Raw genomic sequence first — 12,131 nt, forward strand, 5'->3', positions numbered from 1 at the left:
GGGTGAGACTAAACTCCTAACCTCACACTAAGGTAGCACCAGTCGGATATCGGGATATATTTTTAGTGATATTTTTTTAAACAGACGTTTTCATAATTGCATGAAAAAAATTAACCCTTTCAAATTAGGCCGGGATGTCACATCCCCGGAGATCCTCCTGCAGCAACACCGGCGCGCCGAGAGCACGGTGGCCAGAGGCGGCGACGGATCATACTAGCCACCCTGCAGGCTACAACTCGGCGAACCGCGAGGTGGCGCCCGCGGTCTGCGGTGGCGCGGGTGGAGACCATTCCCTGCTCTTGTTTTTTTCCACCAGATCCAACCAGCCGAAGACGGCCACGGGACGGATCAAGCCGCCATGTCCGTCGTCTTACCTGTGTCTCCCCGCGCTGGCTGGTCGGTCGGCTCCGCTCTGCTCCTCGTCACTCCGCAGCAACCGCTGAACCGGCCGCGCATTCCACCTCCAGGTATTCATCCATGCTCAAAACTCAAGTGTGCACGCCCGGCATTATCTCCGCTTGTTTGCTCTCTCCCCCGATGTTCCCGGTCCGGCATCCCCCCGATGGTTCCGTTCATATCTGCAACGACGGCGAGCTGCTCTTCTTCAAGGACGCGGCGACCCTACCCGCGTCCTCGGCCGGGCGAGCTCTCGTTGCAGATATGAACGGAACACATTCTTGTTAAGTGTATCAACTTGCTCTCAGATCATTGTGACATCTTCAGTCTATGAACTTGGATGGCCAACTGCTGGTTCCTGAAGCAGTTCCAGATTAAACTCTGACAACATACTCTCCCTAGGACAGAAGGGGAAAAAAGGATTTTTTTTTGCAGACATCATACTGCTATAAACTTCCATTTTATCATAACAGCACATATGCCGAGATCATCCATGTTATTGTACGAGCATGAATGCATGATAAACTCCTCTTCAGCACAGCCAAGAATACGATGCAGATGGGTGAGATGAGTAGCCAACTACTCAGATCATGCCTGCAAACGAAACGTTCCTGACCATCGTCTACTACTGCCACTACTCTTTCTTCAGACTTCGCTTCCGAGGAGGAGGCCGCTGCCGCCGCACCGACCGGAGCTGCGCCGAGTTCTCGAAGCAGTGGTGGAACCCGAAGTGCGGGAACCGCTCGTACCACGTCTCCTGCGGGACGTGCGTGTCCCAGTGCTCGCCGCTGCTGCTCCGGCCATACTTGTGCACCCACCCGGAGCCGTTGTGCCCCTCGCCCCAGGTGCGGTTCCACCGGTCGCCGTGCTTTCCCTCCCACCAGGTCTCCCCCTGCTTCACGCCGTGCCCGTTGGGGTCGAAGTGCTCGTCCCATTTGTCGCCCCACTTGGACCACCCGTCGCCCTCGGCCCGCTCCGCCCATTTGTCGGTGTATTTCACGCTGCCGCCGCTGCCGTCGTACTTCTCGCCCCACCTGCGGAGGAAGGTTCGGTAGGTTTCAGCATGTAAGCCATAGGTGTTTGATGTTATATTAGTGTCTGAACCAAGGAGGCAATGCTAAATTGCTAATGAACTATCATGTATGGAGTCTGATAAGAGGCAATGCTGATGGAATTGTCAGTGGATAATCTGTTCAAAGTAACTTAAATGTTTGTACCAAGGAGCCTGCTCCATGACAACAATTTAAAGTTCTTTCGTTTCCATTTGTTAATAGTGGATAAAATGAGGATTAGCCTGTATTAAGCATATGCTAGTAGTAAGAACTAATAATTGGGCTAGATACATGATAGTTCGTACGGAAAGGAAAAGATCGAATACATATAACAGTACTGAAAGGGGCTCAAAGATGTAAAATTAAACGCCCATGAAACCTCATACAGTCATTAATTGCATGAAGAAAAAAAAACAATGCATGAATCTGCTCGGCGACTGTATTTATTTTTTATTTAAAAAATCCAACAGTAATGGAGTGAGAGGACAAAGAGTGCACTGTTACTGTTCGATAGAAAAGGCACCAAATCTAGAAGTGGTATTCCCAATTTCCATGTGTTTAATATGCCTATCAAATTTCCATTTGGTGGTGATTTGGGAACATACCAGAACCCATGAGTGGCAATACTTGACAATAGTTGAGCATAATGATCCAATAATGAAATATTTATTCCTGAAAGTGATACAACTCATGGCAATAGTGGAAGCTCTTACCTTTCATGCCAAACATGAGCATGACCAACATCCAGTGGTGTATTTGGATCCAAGCTGCACCATTTATCGGCCCATTTTTCAGCTTGACCGGTTGACTCATAATGCTCGAACCATTGCTCTTGCCACTGCTCCCCTTTACCATTCTGTCCCCACTTGTCCGCAGTCTTCTCCATATGCATAACCCCACAGGTGTAATCCTGCAACAAATGAAATACTCAATTATATTCTAGGGACACATTCACTTGGCAAATGTTACCACAAAGGAGGCAGAATGAAATATAACACAGTTGCAGAGTCCCATGTGTAAATATGCATCTACGCGTCTCAAGCCAGATAATCCCAGCAGACAATATTTGAACTACTGTACATAATTTTTAAAATAAATGGTAAGTTTTACATAAAGTGAACAGATACTGCTACCAAATACAACAGCAATTTACCTGCCACATTGACTCCTTCCAGTATTCCCGCCATACATTGCCTGCAGCATCACGTCCAGACTTCTCAGAACCTAATTCTTTGTGATCAAACCGGTCCGAAGCCTCCCAATACTTGTCTTCCCATTCAACAGTACCATCAGCACTAACTCCCCTAGTTACAGTCCACTTGCAAATTACACCATCAGGCCTTTGTTCTACACCTGTCTCTTTCCACCACATTGAACCATCCGGGTATATTCCGTGGGATGATTTCTCATCACTTTCACTAAGAGCTCTAGCCACCTCAGCTGCATTTTTTGGAAACTGTTCTTCAAATGTCTTCTTTGCGTCAACAGCCTGGTTAGCCTTGGAATCCACATTTTCAGGCTCGGCAAATGACTGGAAGGGAGGAAGAGATCTGTCTTCCTTTTTCTCAAAGAAAGAGGTCTCCAATGGAAGTGATAAAATGTCCGCTGATTGTTCCTTTTCCATCAACAGATCAGGTTGAAGGGAAAACGGATCCACTTTCTTGGATGGTTTTAAACCAGTACTGCTTTCCATTGGTTTACTGCTATTTTGCATTGGTGGTAACCACGACCAGAAATCAGGACCTGGAGTACCAAGTTTCGAACTTTCCTGCTTGTAAGTAGATGAATCCCCAGAGTCTGGCACTGAATGAACATATTACTTATGTCAGAGCGGAAGCTTAATTTTACAATGAGCAGGACACTGTTGTGGAAGATAAAATGTTCTGGGTAGACATACTGATATCCTTCATGTACAACAAACAGAAGAGTACTGATGCAGCTTGCAAGTAACTATATCTACAACTCCTATGATCGGAAATTATAAAAAGTGGTACAACATTAGTTTAACCGGTATGTTTATCAACATCATCCTTCAACGAAAAGCAGTTAGTAAAATTATGGGCACCTTTTAGGTGCTATAATCCCTCATAAGTCATGATGCTAGTGGGAAAGATAAAGATCTCAATTTTTTGTATATAATCAATTACTATCAAGCACTATTCCGGAGTGTTAAGTGTTAACACTACTTCAAACTACATGTGCTTGCTACAGCGGACCACAAATGATTTGAGACAAAATGCAATGCAGCATTGCACTGGGTGCTATGAACAAGAAACTTTCAAATTTGACATCAAAATTGTCTTGCAGAGATAATCAAATCAACAAGGATATTCATACTCGATAATTAAATTGCTTCACTCAGAGACAATGGAACCAAGAATAGGTGCATTACTGCAGTTGCTTTATGATTGAGAAATATACATGACTCTGACAATTATCATTAGGATTTGGGAATCTGTCAAATAAGTCATAATACATAAAAAAAAGTTCTTTACAATTCATATAATAGTGATGTAGACAATCATGTAGTGTTTGGCTGTTTGCATCCAATACAGCAAAGAGATTATAGGGAAATGGGATAAATCATGCTTTGACAGTTATATGTCCCAAACTAGTGTACTAATCAAAACAACAAGACCCACAGCTACCTGTGTGCTATTGCAGAACCACAATTGCTATTTCTAGAGAGCAAAATGACAATGTTATGAGGAAGACTTCCATAAACATTTCACAATGTTCCTAAAAAAACACATTTCACAACGATCACTAATAGACAAGCCTCATAGGTTCCAACTAGTATGCTACGTCCATGTACCAATCAATGACCAAAAAAGGTTCTATTAATTTATACGCATACCAATAATCCATCAAGATCCTCCAGCTCCAAAAAAAGTTCTATTCATTCACACCCATACCAACAAGTTGTGTTGTCACCGACCCTAGTCTTAAGGTCCTTCCATTTCATCGAAGAGAAACATATCCTAAATTTCACTCGGCCGTAAGGTCCATCCCATTCACCTATTTGACAGAGAGATAACTCGTTTTGTCTACAGCAGCTCCAAATTATCTTCGAAGGATTGATGACTGGATTCTTTGTTTATCAAACTCTTGAACTCCCTTATCAAGGCACGGTTTCTTTGTCCATTCCAGCTCTCTCTGAGACTAAAAAGGAAGCATCTTTTACGGTGATTCTCATGCAAGTCATCATGGTGAAAAGATAAAAAGGATCACGAAGGTAACGCTGCGTTCACAAGTGCAAGAACTAGTGATCTTTATGCAAGCTCACGTGCACCCAGAGGAAAGCCCATACCTTCCGGCGACTGTGACGCCGGCGCAGGCGCCGCCGGCCGGGAGGCCCAATCCGATCCCTTCGGAGCCCCGCCCTCGCCCGATCCTGCCTCGCCCGTGGTTGTCTCCGCCCTCTGCAGCGGCGTCGGGGGCGGGGACGGCGACGGGGACGCGGACGAGGCAGGCGGCTCCTTGAGAACGGCGCGCGCGGCTGCGAGCGCCGCAGCGGCGCGGTCGATGACCTGGCGGCGCTGCACGCGGTCGCGCTCCTCCCGCGGCACCCGCAGCATCTCCTCGAACCGCGCCGTCCGCCTCTCCACGTCCTCGCCCGATGGCGGCCGCGCGGGCGCGTCCGCCTCCGCGGGGGGCGCCTGGAGCCGGTACGCGAGCTCCGCCGACCGCCGCTCCCGCTCCACCGCCTTCCTCCACATGTCCAGGTACGACCCCCCGCCGCTCCCGCCTCCGGCACCACCTGAGGCGGCGGCGGCGGCCACGCGGACGCGGGCATTGCGGTGCTGCGAGCCACCGACGAGGCGGCGGCGGAGGAGGAGGAGGTGGGGGGCGGTGGTGGTGGTGTAGACGGAGGCAGCATTGGAAGACGCCATTTCCTCGGGCTTCGAGTGGGAGTCACGAGGAGTGTGCGGGGGAGGAGGACGAGGACGAACTACGAAGAGTGTGGAGGGGAAGGAGTGGGCCCGGGTCAGTGCTGACGTGGAACCGTGCCAGTGGAGGAAGCTTGTGTGGTGTGCACTCCAGGCGTCCCACGTGTCATCAAGGTGAAGGAGCTCTGGACCACTGCCGACAAATGGGCCGGGCTGGGCTGGGCTGAGACCTAACCCAGAAAGGCTCTGTTTGGGCCCGGATTTATGCGGGAATGGGATCGTCGCATGAAGTGTTATGCTGTCCGCAGATTTTTTTTTTAAACGGATATTGTACCCTTGCTCACGCTTAGTCTTGACGGTCGTGATCTTGCATAAACTCTCACGGATTATATCTTATGATCTGTTTGTTTTTCTTTTGAATTATGAGAATCTGGATCGTATATTATATAAGTTTCTTTAATGTGGATTATGTATTGTGTTATAATTTTAACATAGATAGTAAGAATTCTACTTTCATAATCTAACCGTTTGTCTGTAGAATTCATAATAAAAAACAAATAAACCCTTAAAAGAATGAAATAGTCGCATATTTGCCACCCTTACGCTATTATCAACCAAGTCACCAATTGGATGTGTACCTTTTAAAATGTTATCCTCATGCTTAGTTTGAGGCTGCAACATCGTCTTTTCAATAAGCTTCTTGGACTAAATGGATGCTTCTTACTAATTGATGCCATTCAAAACTTGTAAAAATAACAGTTATTATTGAAGAGCCTTTTATCATGTCACTGGGCCTTATTTTTCTTCCTCCTAGATCTCTCTACCTAAGTACGCAGTATGATATCAAACACAACGATATCCTCATTTCGACATACGGATATAGCTAGAGAAGAGCGGCACCATGTTCCCCCTTCTCCCCCGTTGCACCATCTCATCGTCTCGGTGCTGTAAGCTATGGTTGCACCGTCTCATTTGTGCCGCTCTGCAAACTATGGTTGCACCGCCACCCTCTGATCTGCTATCGCACCTTGAACATCATGTCATCAACACAACTATTTCTTTAAGTTATAAATACCTTATGTTTTGCACAAGATTCAGTGAAACTTTGACTATCAATAATAGCTTTTAAATTGTTTATTTATGGAAACATAAAAATCATATGTGTAAATTAATCTTGAAAATAAATATTTTGGATTTATATATGTATTCTAATGAAAATAGTGATCAAAGTTTAACTTTGGAAACCGTGTATTATCCAAAATGTAAGTATTTATGACTAGAGAGTAGAGGTGGAAACTGATTGAATAGTCTATTTTTCGTATTGCTATCTATATTTTAATACGAATACGAATCGGATTATTCAAATATGAATCCGCATTCGAATACATACTAGATTCAGTGTATGTGAATATGCTATAGATTTAACGACAACGTCTGAAATAACAAATTTATTTGACATAAACATGATGACAATTCAACATAAGGATCTTTATTTTTAGTATATTGATCATTTAACTTAAGGTAAAGAGCTATTTTTAATATAATATTATAACTTTAAATGATTTTGGGCCATTCGATGAGAGATGAAAGGACATAATTATCACCACAGTATATGTTGTACAATATCAAATAATAAAATAGTAGGTATGATCAAAATAATTAAATAAAAGAACAAGATAAAAGAATGGACTTGTATGTTACTTATATTTATATTCTATAGAAGTATTTCTACATATTTGAATACTAATATTACCCATATATATATATATTTATTTATTTATTTTTAGGAAAAACGGATTCGGATATAAGTATTTATGACTGGTGATGGGGTGGAAACGAATCAAATAGTCTATTTTCGCATTGTTATCTATATTTTAATACGAATATGAATATCACAAATATGAATACGAATCAAATTATTTGAATATGAATCTACATTCGAGTACATACTAGATTCAGTTGTATGTAAATGTTCTATAGATTTAACGTCAAATTATGAAATAATACATTTATTTGACACGAACATAATGGCAATTCAACATAAGGCACTTGATTTTTAGTGGATTGATCATTTACCTTAATGTAAAGATCTACTTTTAATATAATACCGTAACTTCAAATTATTTTGGGCCATTAGATGAGAGATGAAAGGGAAGATTTATCGCTACAGTATACACTGTACAGTATCAAACAATAAAATAATAGGTATGATGGAAATAATTAAGTAAGAGAACTAGATAAAAGAATAGAACTTTATGTTATCTATATTTACATTCTATAGAAGTATTTCTATATATTTGGATATTAGTATTATCCATATCCATATTCATTTTTGGAAAAACGGATTCGAATATATCTATATTTATATCTGGGGAACGAATTCGAATATATTTATATTTATAACCGTCTGCCAATCGGATACATAATTACCACATTTATGTTTAATCGAATATCAAACTGCATACTTTAATAATTTATGATGATCTCTAACAGACACAAACTTATCACCAAATGTCCCTTCTATTAAGAAAACCACCCGACCACGAAGCTTACCAGGGGATGTTTTTTATTTGCATGAATATCAGATAATACCGAGAGGTGAAGTAATTTCTTTACATTTCTAGAAACTCTCAGCAGTTGAGTTCCATTTGCAAGGTCCTTTTTTTTTTTTGGGATTAGTTGAAGATAACCATGAAAATCCGGCTCGTAGTCGTAGACCACTAAGCCCATCCCCGGCCCGGCCCGGCCCGGCCCACTATTTCTTCCCTCTCCGCACGGACGAAACTTCTCTGCAAGAACCGAACACGAATATCCATCCAACCGCGCGGCAGGCAAGCGACGACGCATCAATCGATTTCTTCCTTCTCCCTTACCCTGGCGACTCCGGTGTCCGGTCTCCTCCTCCGATCCATCACCGATCGATCGATCGATCCGACCCCAATCCACCCACCCACCAATCCCCGGCGCGCGCAAGATTCAGATTTGCTCCGGCGAAGGGAAGAAGGATGGGGGCGTGGATGTCGCGGGTGTGGTTCCTGATGTTCCCGGCGCGGGAGTACAAGCTCGTCGTCGTGGGGCTCGACAACGCCGGCAAGACCACCACGCTCTACAAGCTCCACCTGGGCGAGGCCGTCACCGCCGCGCCCACCATCGGCAGCAACGTCGAGGAGGTCGTATTCAAGAACCTACGCTTTGAGGTTGGTCAGCGCCCTCTCTTCTTCCTCCCCCCACCCGCCTGGTCCCCAAAGCGCGAGTTTTTAGTCTGGATTCGCTGTACTTCACCGTTAGGTCGCGCCGCTGCTTGCGCTACAGCGGTTGCCGTTGGATCGAGCGCCCCGGGAGGACGGCCAGGCGCAGCCGCGGCGGTAGTTTCTCCGTGAGGCTTACGATCTAGGTTCTAGAGGTAGAGGGGAAATGAGAAATTTTGTTTTTCTTTTCTTTTCTAGATGTAGTGCTTTGTAGAGGGATCAGAGAAGTGTTGAGCGGCGGCGGACGGTGAAGCTGTTGATACGGATACAGTTTCAGTTCATCGTTCATTTACTCATAGCAGTTGTGTGCAAGCAATTGTGGGCAAGTGAGATTATGGTGAGGAGTAGATGAGAATTCCATGTTGTAAGATGAATGCAGTGCCTGATATCTGTTTAGCTTGCATGACGGTATGTTACCGGTGGTAAATACCACATGACTTCGCCTAGACTTGCTGTACAAGTCCTCTTTTTGGTGCTTGTTAGTTTGTTTTACTTGTTGGAAGCTAGTACACAGTCAAGTATGAGTGATTATTATTTTAATTGTCTGCTGAAAATCGTTCTCCTCAACCTTTGGATCTAGCTGTGATGTGTGTTCATCAGGAGAAAAAACTAGCACGTTACTCGGTTCCACTTAGCAGAATGTTACCTCAATTTAAGACCAGAAAGAAATCAATATCATCTTGCATATTTAGATGGGTAACAATAGTATATTGAATCCAACCTCCAGTTCTTAACTAGTGGATTTGATCTTTGTTGTTGTGTATTCCTTCAGCCTCCATCGTTGAGGTCTATACTTTATCATTTGCTTTAAGCTTTTATAGGCTTTCAATTCTTTTGCTAGTTCCATGGAACTGTAATATAATAATATGTTAAAGATACACCTTGGGGCAAAAATAGTTGTTTGTTTCAATGTATTGAATTGATCTTGCTCATATAGTAGCGTGTTATAGTAATCTATTGAACTGTATCAAGGAATTAACTTAAGGGAAAAATATAATCTTACCCTGTGCTTGTGTTCTTGAAAAACATTTTATCCCATGCTTGCTTTTATAGTACTAAGGTCCCATAATGTTTCAGCTTGCTATCTCCATATGCATAGTTTCTGTTGATCAAAAAGCATAATACAGCTCTTTGGTGATCCTTGCTTTTTGCGAAGAATGTTATGATGTCTGCAGTCATACTTTTGCTTGGAGAACCTATTCTTGTGACAACTTAAATGCAAAAAATAAAATAAAACGTATTTATGCTTGTACAACTTGTACTTTCAGAATACCACTTTGTGGTATAGGATTTGCAATTTAGAACACGACATTGTTTACTTCATGCTTGAAGGAAACAAAAGCATTTGGTTCAAGAACTTGCATAATAAAAAATGCCAAGAGTCCTGGAATTTTAAAATGCTTGGGACAGGACTTGTGTGCAACACACACTGTCTCATGGAAAGATTTATTTTGCTGCAATTTGCCTGAACTTGTGATTATGTTTACCATATTACTTCTGTACAATCAAAGTTATTGGTTCTTTCTTGGCGTAGGATCAATCGAAACTTTCGTTGTTGTTGTTTAGCAACACCAATGTGTTGCTTGTACTAATATTATGTAATAAATCTGCTAGCAGCCCATTCAACAAGAAGCTCCTTTTTATTCGTTATTATTTTGGCCCAACATGAGCTCATTTCCCAGAATCAAGCTATTATAAGAGTTCAACTTTCGTGTTCGGATTGTGTCCAAATGACTGCATTTTGGGCTGAAGAAGATGACTGAATTCTTTGTTGTATTGCAATACCAATATGTTGTTTGTACTAACATTATGCTCGAATGCACCAGGTTTGGGATCTAGGAGGACAAGAAAGTCTGCGCACTTCATGGGCGACATACTACAGAGGAACTCACGCTGTCATCGTAGTAATTGACAGCACCGACCGTGCTCGGATCAACATCATCAAGGACGAGCTCTTCCGGTTGCTCCAGCATGGGGACCTCGAGAACACGGTCGTCCTCGTGTTCGCGAACAAGCAGGATCTCAAGGACGCCATGTCCCCAGCCGAGATCACCGACGCCCTCTCCCTCCACAGCATAAAGAACCATGACTGGCACATACAGGCCTCGTGCGCCGTCACCGGCGATGGCCTCTACGATGGCCTTGGGTGGATAGCCCAGAAAGTCGCCGGCAAGGCCACAGCAAGCTGACGCGAATCGACTGTGTTGTTTCCATGGATTTGTTGAAGGTGGCAGGATGGGTTTGTTCTTCCTGCCACCACCATCCTCAGTGTTTATTTGTGTTGCACACTGCCTGAAAACTGTGTGTCTGTTCCCACCAATCTGAATATAAAGAAGCAAATTTGCACGCCATCAAACATGAGATGTTGCTTAACTCTTACTGTTCTGCATCTCTCTATTTAGTGGTAGCAGCACCGAAGGGAGCGTCAAAGGTGAGAGCCTACTTTTAGTCGGGATTTTCAAAGGTGATAACTGTTAGCGACATAGATAGACTCAAGTCAACGCTAACAAGTATTAGCGAAAAAGAGATACGTAAAATCTTACTTCAACCTGATACGTAGTGCAGTCAATCAGCACCTGGAGACTGGTTGTCAAATGTCAACTCTGCACCTCGTCAGTTTCATCTAGTGCGCAACAGGTCGCGTCGAAAGTGGCTGCCGATGCTGGGTAGAAAGCAGAGCAGGAGCCGCTGATTTAGCCTGGCTGCTGGGAGCGTACGATGCAGTGATGTTACAGTGCAGGCGTCGGAGGTTTCTGCGTCACTGTGAGGCCAAACTGTACGAAGGTCGCATCAGCGTACGGGCGAAGGAGAAAAGAGCCTTACAAATAGCACGTGTATAATGCACCTGCATCGACAGTGATCGATTCTGGTACTCCCTCCGTTTTTGAATAAGTGATACTTTTAACTAAAATTTTATTTAGAAATATCTGATAATTCATGCTTTCTAATACATATTTTCTTATACTTTTCTAAAATACTCCTACCATGTTATCCACCTTGTTATCTTGTTACACGCGTGTTAGATATTATTAAGAGGTATTTGATCAAGTTTTATTTAACCAATGATTGTCCAAGTATGTGTGTTTAGTCAAAATTGTTAAGGGCTCGTTTGGTAAAGTTTTCCTTGATTCAAATTCTCTACGGGGAGTGATTCTCTGGAGAAAGTGATTCTGTTGCTGAAAGTGATTATCTAAAATAAAATATATGGAGGAAATGATTCTCTGCGGGAAGTGAATCAGGGGAAATTGCTTTTTTCAGCTCCTCAACTTTTAGTTCATTTCAGAGAATCACTCCCACAGATTCTACTCAGGGAGCTAAAAGCTAAAAACTGCTCTTTAGCATAGCTCCCCCTAATTCCAGCTGGGAAGCTGCTCTGGGAGCTCTGCCAAACTGGCCCTAAGTGTTTAACCAATGATGTCACCATTTTTTTTTGCCAAATATAATGCCCTTTTTCGCACTCTTTTTCTTAATTCTTTTATCTAATAAAACGGTTGCTCCAACACTATTTCGCTAAAATGCCTGACATATATCACCGGGTTTTGTAA

The 12,131-nt window shown here is 43.4% G+C and overlaps 2 protein-coding genes across 2 annotated transcripts; one reads left to right on the forward strand and one right to left on the reverse strand.

Moving 5' to 3' along the window:
* Window positions 1-840: 840 nt before the first annotated feature.
* LOC133886974 (protein LIKE EARLY STARVATION, chloroplastic-like) lies at window positions 841-5,421 on the reverse strand. Its single transcript, XM_062326887.1, has 4 exons — window positions 4,759-5,421; window positions 2,602-3,251; window positions 2,162-2,358; window positions 841-1,430 (listed from the first exon to the last, which is right to left on the reverse strand). The coding sequence occupies exons 1-4, from the start codon at window positions 5,339-5,341 to the stop codon at window positions 1,031-1,033; spliced, it is 1,830 nt and encodes a 609-aa protein (XP_062182871.1). The 5' UTR covers window positions 5,342-5,421; the 3' UTR covers window positions 841-1,030.
* Window positions 5,422-8,123: 2,702 nt separating this feature from the next.
* Window positions 8,124-10,942, forward strand: LOC133887307 (uncharacterized). Its single transcript, XM_062327241.1, has 2 exons — window positions 8,124-8,535; window positions 10,413-10,942. Exons 1-2 carry the CDS (start codon window positions 8,344-8,346, stop codon window positions 10,773-10,775), a joined length of 555 nt encoding a protein of 184 aa, XP_062183225.1. The 5' UTR covers window positions 8,124-8,343; the 3' UTR covers window positions 10,776-10,942.
* Window positions 10,943-12,131: the final 1,189 nt, after the last annotated feature.

This window comes from Phragmites australis, chromosome 12 (assembly GCF_958298935.1).
Source record: "Phragmites australis chromosome 12, lpPhrAust1.1, whole genome shotgun sequence".
Lineage (NCBI taxonomy): Eukaryota > Viridiplantae > Streptophyta > Magnoliopsida > Poales > Poaceae > Phragmites > Phragmites australis.

What these genes read in the sequence shown, in the direction of transcription:
- LOC133886974 (XM_062326887.1), bottom strand. Translation starts at nt 5,341, where the DNA reads ATGGCGTCTTCCAATGCTGCCTCCGTCTACACCACCACCACCGCCCCC. An exon ending in GGCGTCACAGTCGCCGGAAG is followed by an intron (nt 3,252 to 4,758) that starts GTATGGGCTTTC and finishes ATGTTCATTCAG; the next exon opens with TGCCAGACTCTGGGGATTCA. An exon ending in GCTCATGTTTGGCATGAAAG is followed by an intron (nt 1,431 to 2,161) that starts GTAAGAGCTTCC and finishes CTTCCTCCGCAG; the next exon opens with GTGGGGCGAGAAGTACGACG.
- LOC133887307 (XM_062327241.1), top strand. Translation starts at nt 8,344, where the DNA reads ATGGGGGCGTGGATGTCGCGGGTGTGGTTCCTGATGTTCCCGGCGCGG. An exon ending in TCAAGAACCTACGCTTTGAG is followed by an intron (nt 8,536 to 10,412) that starts GTTGGTCAGCGC and finishes CGAATGCACCAG; the next exon opens with GTTTGGGATCTAGGAGGACA.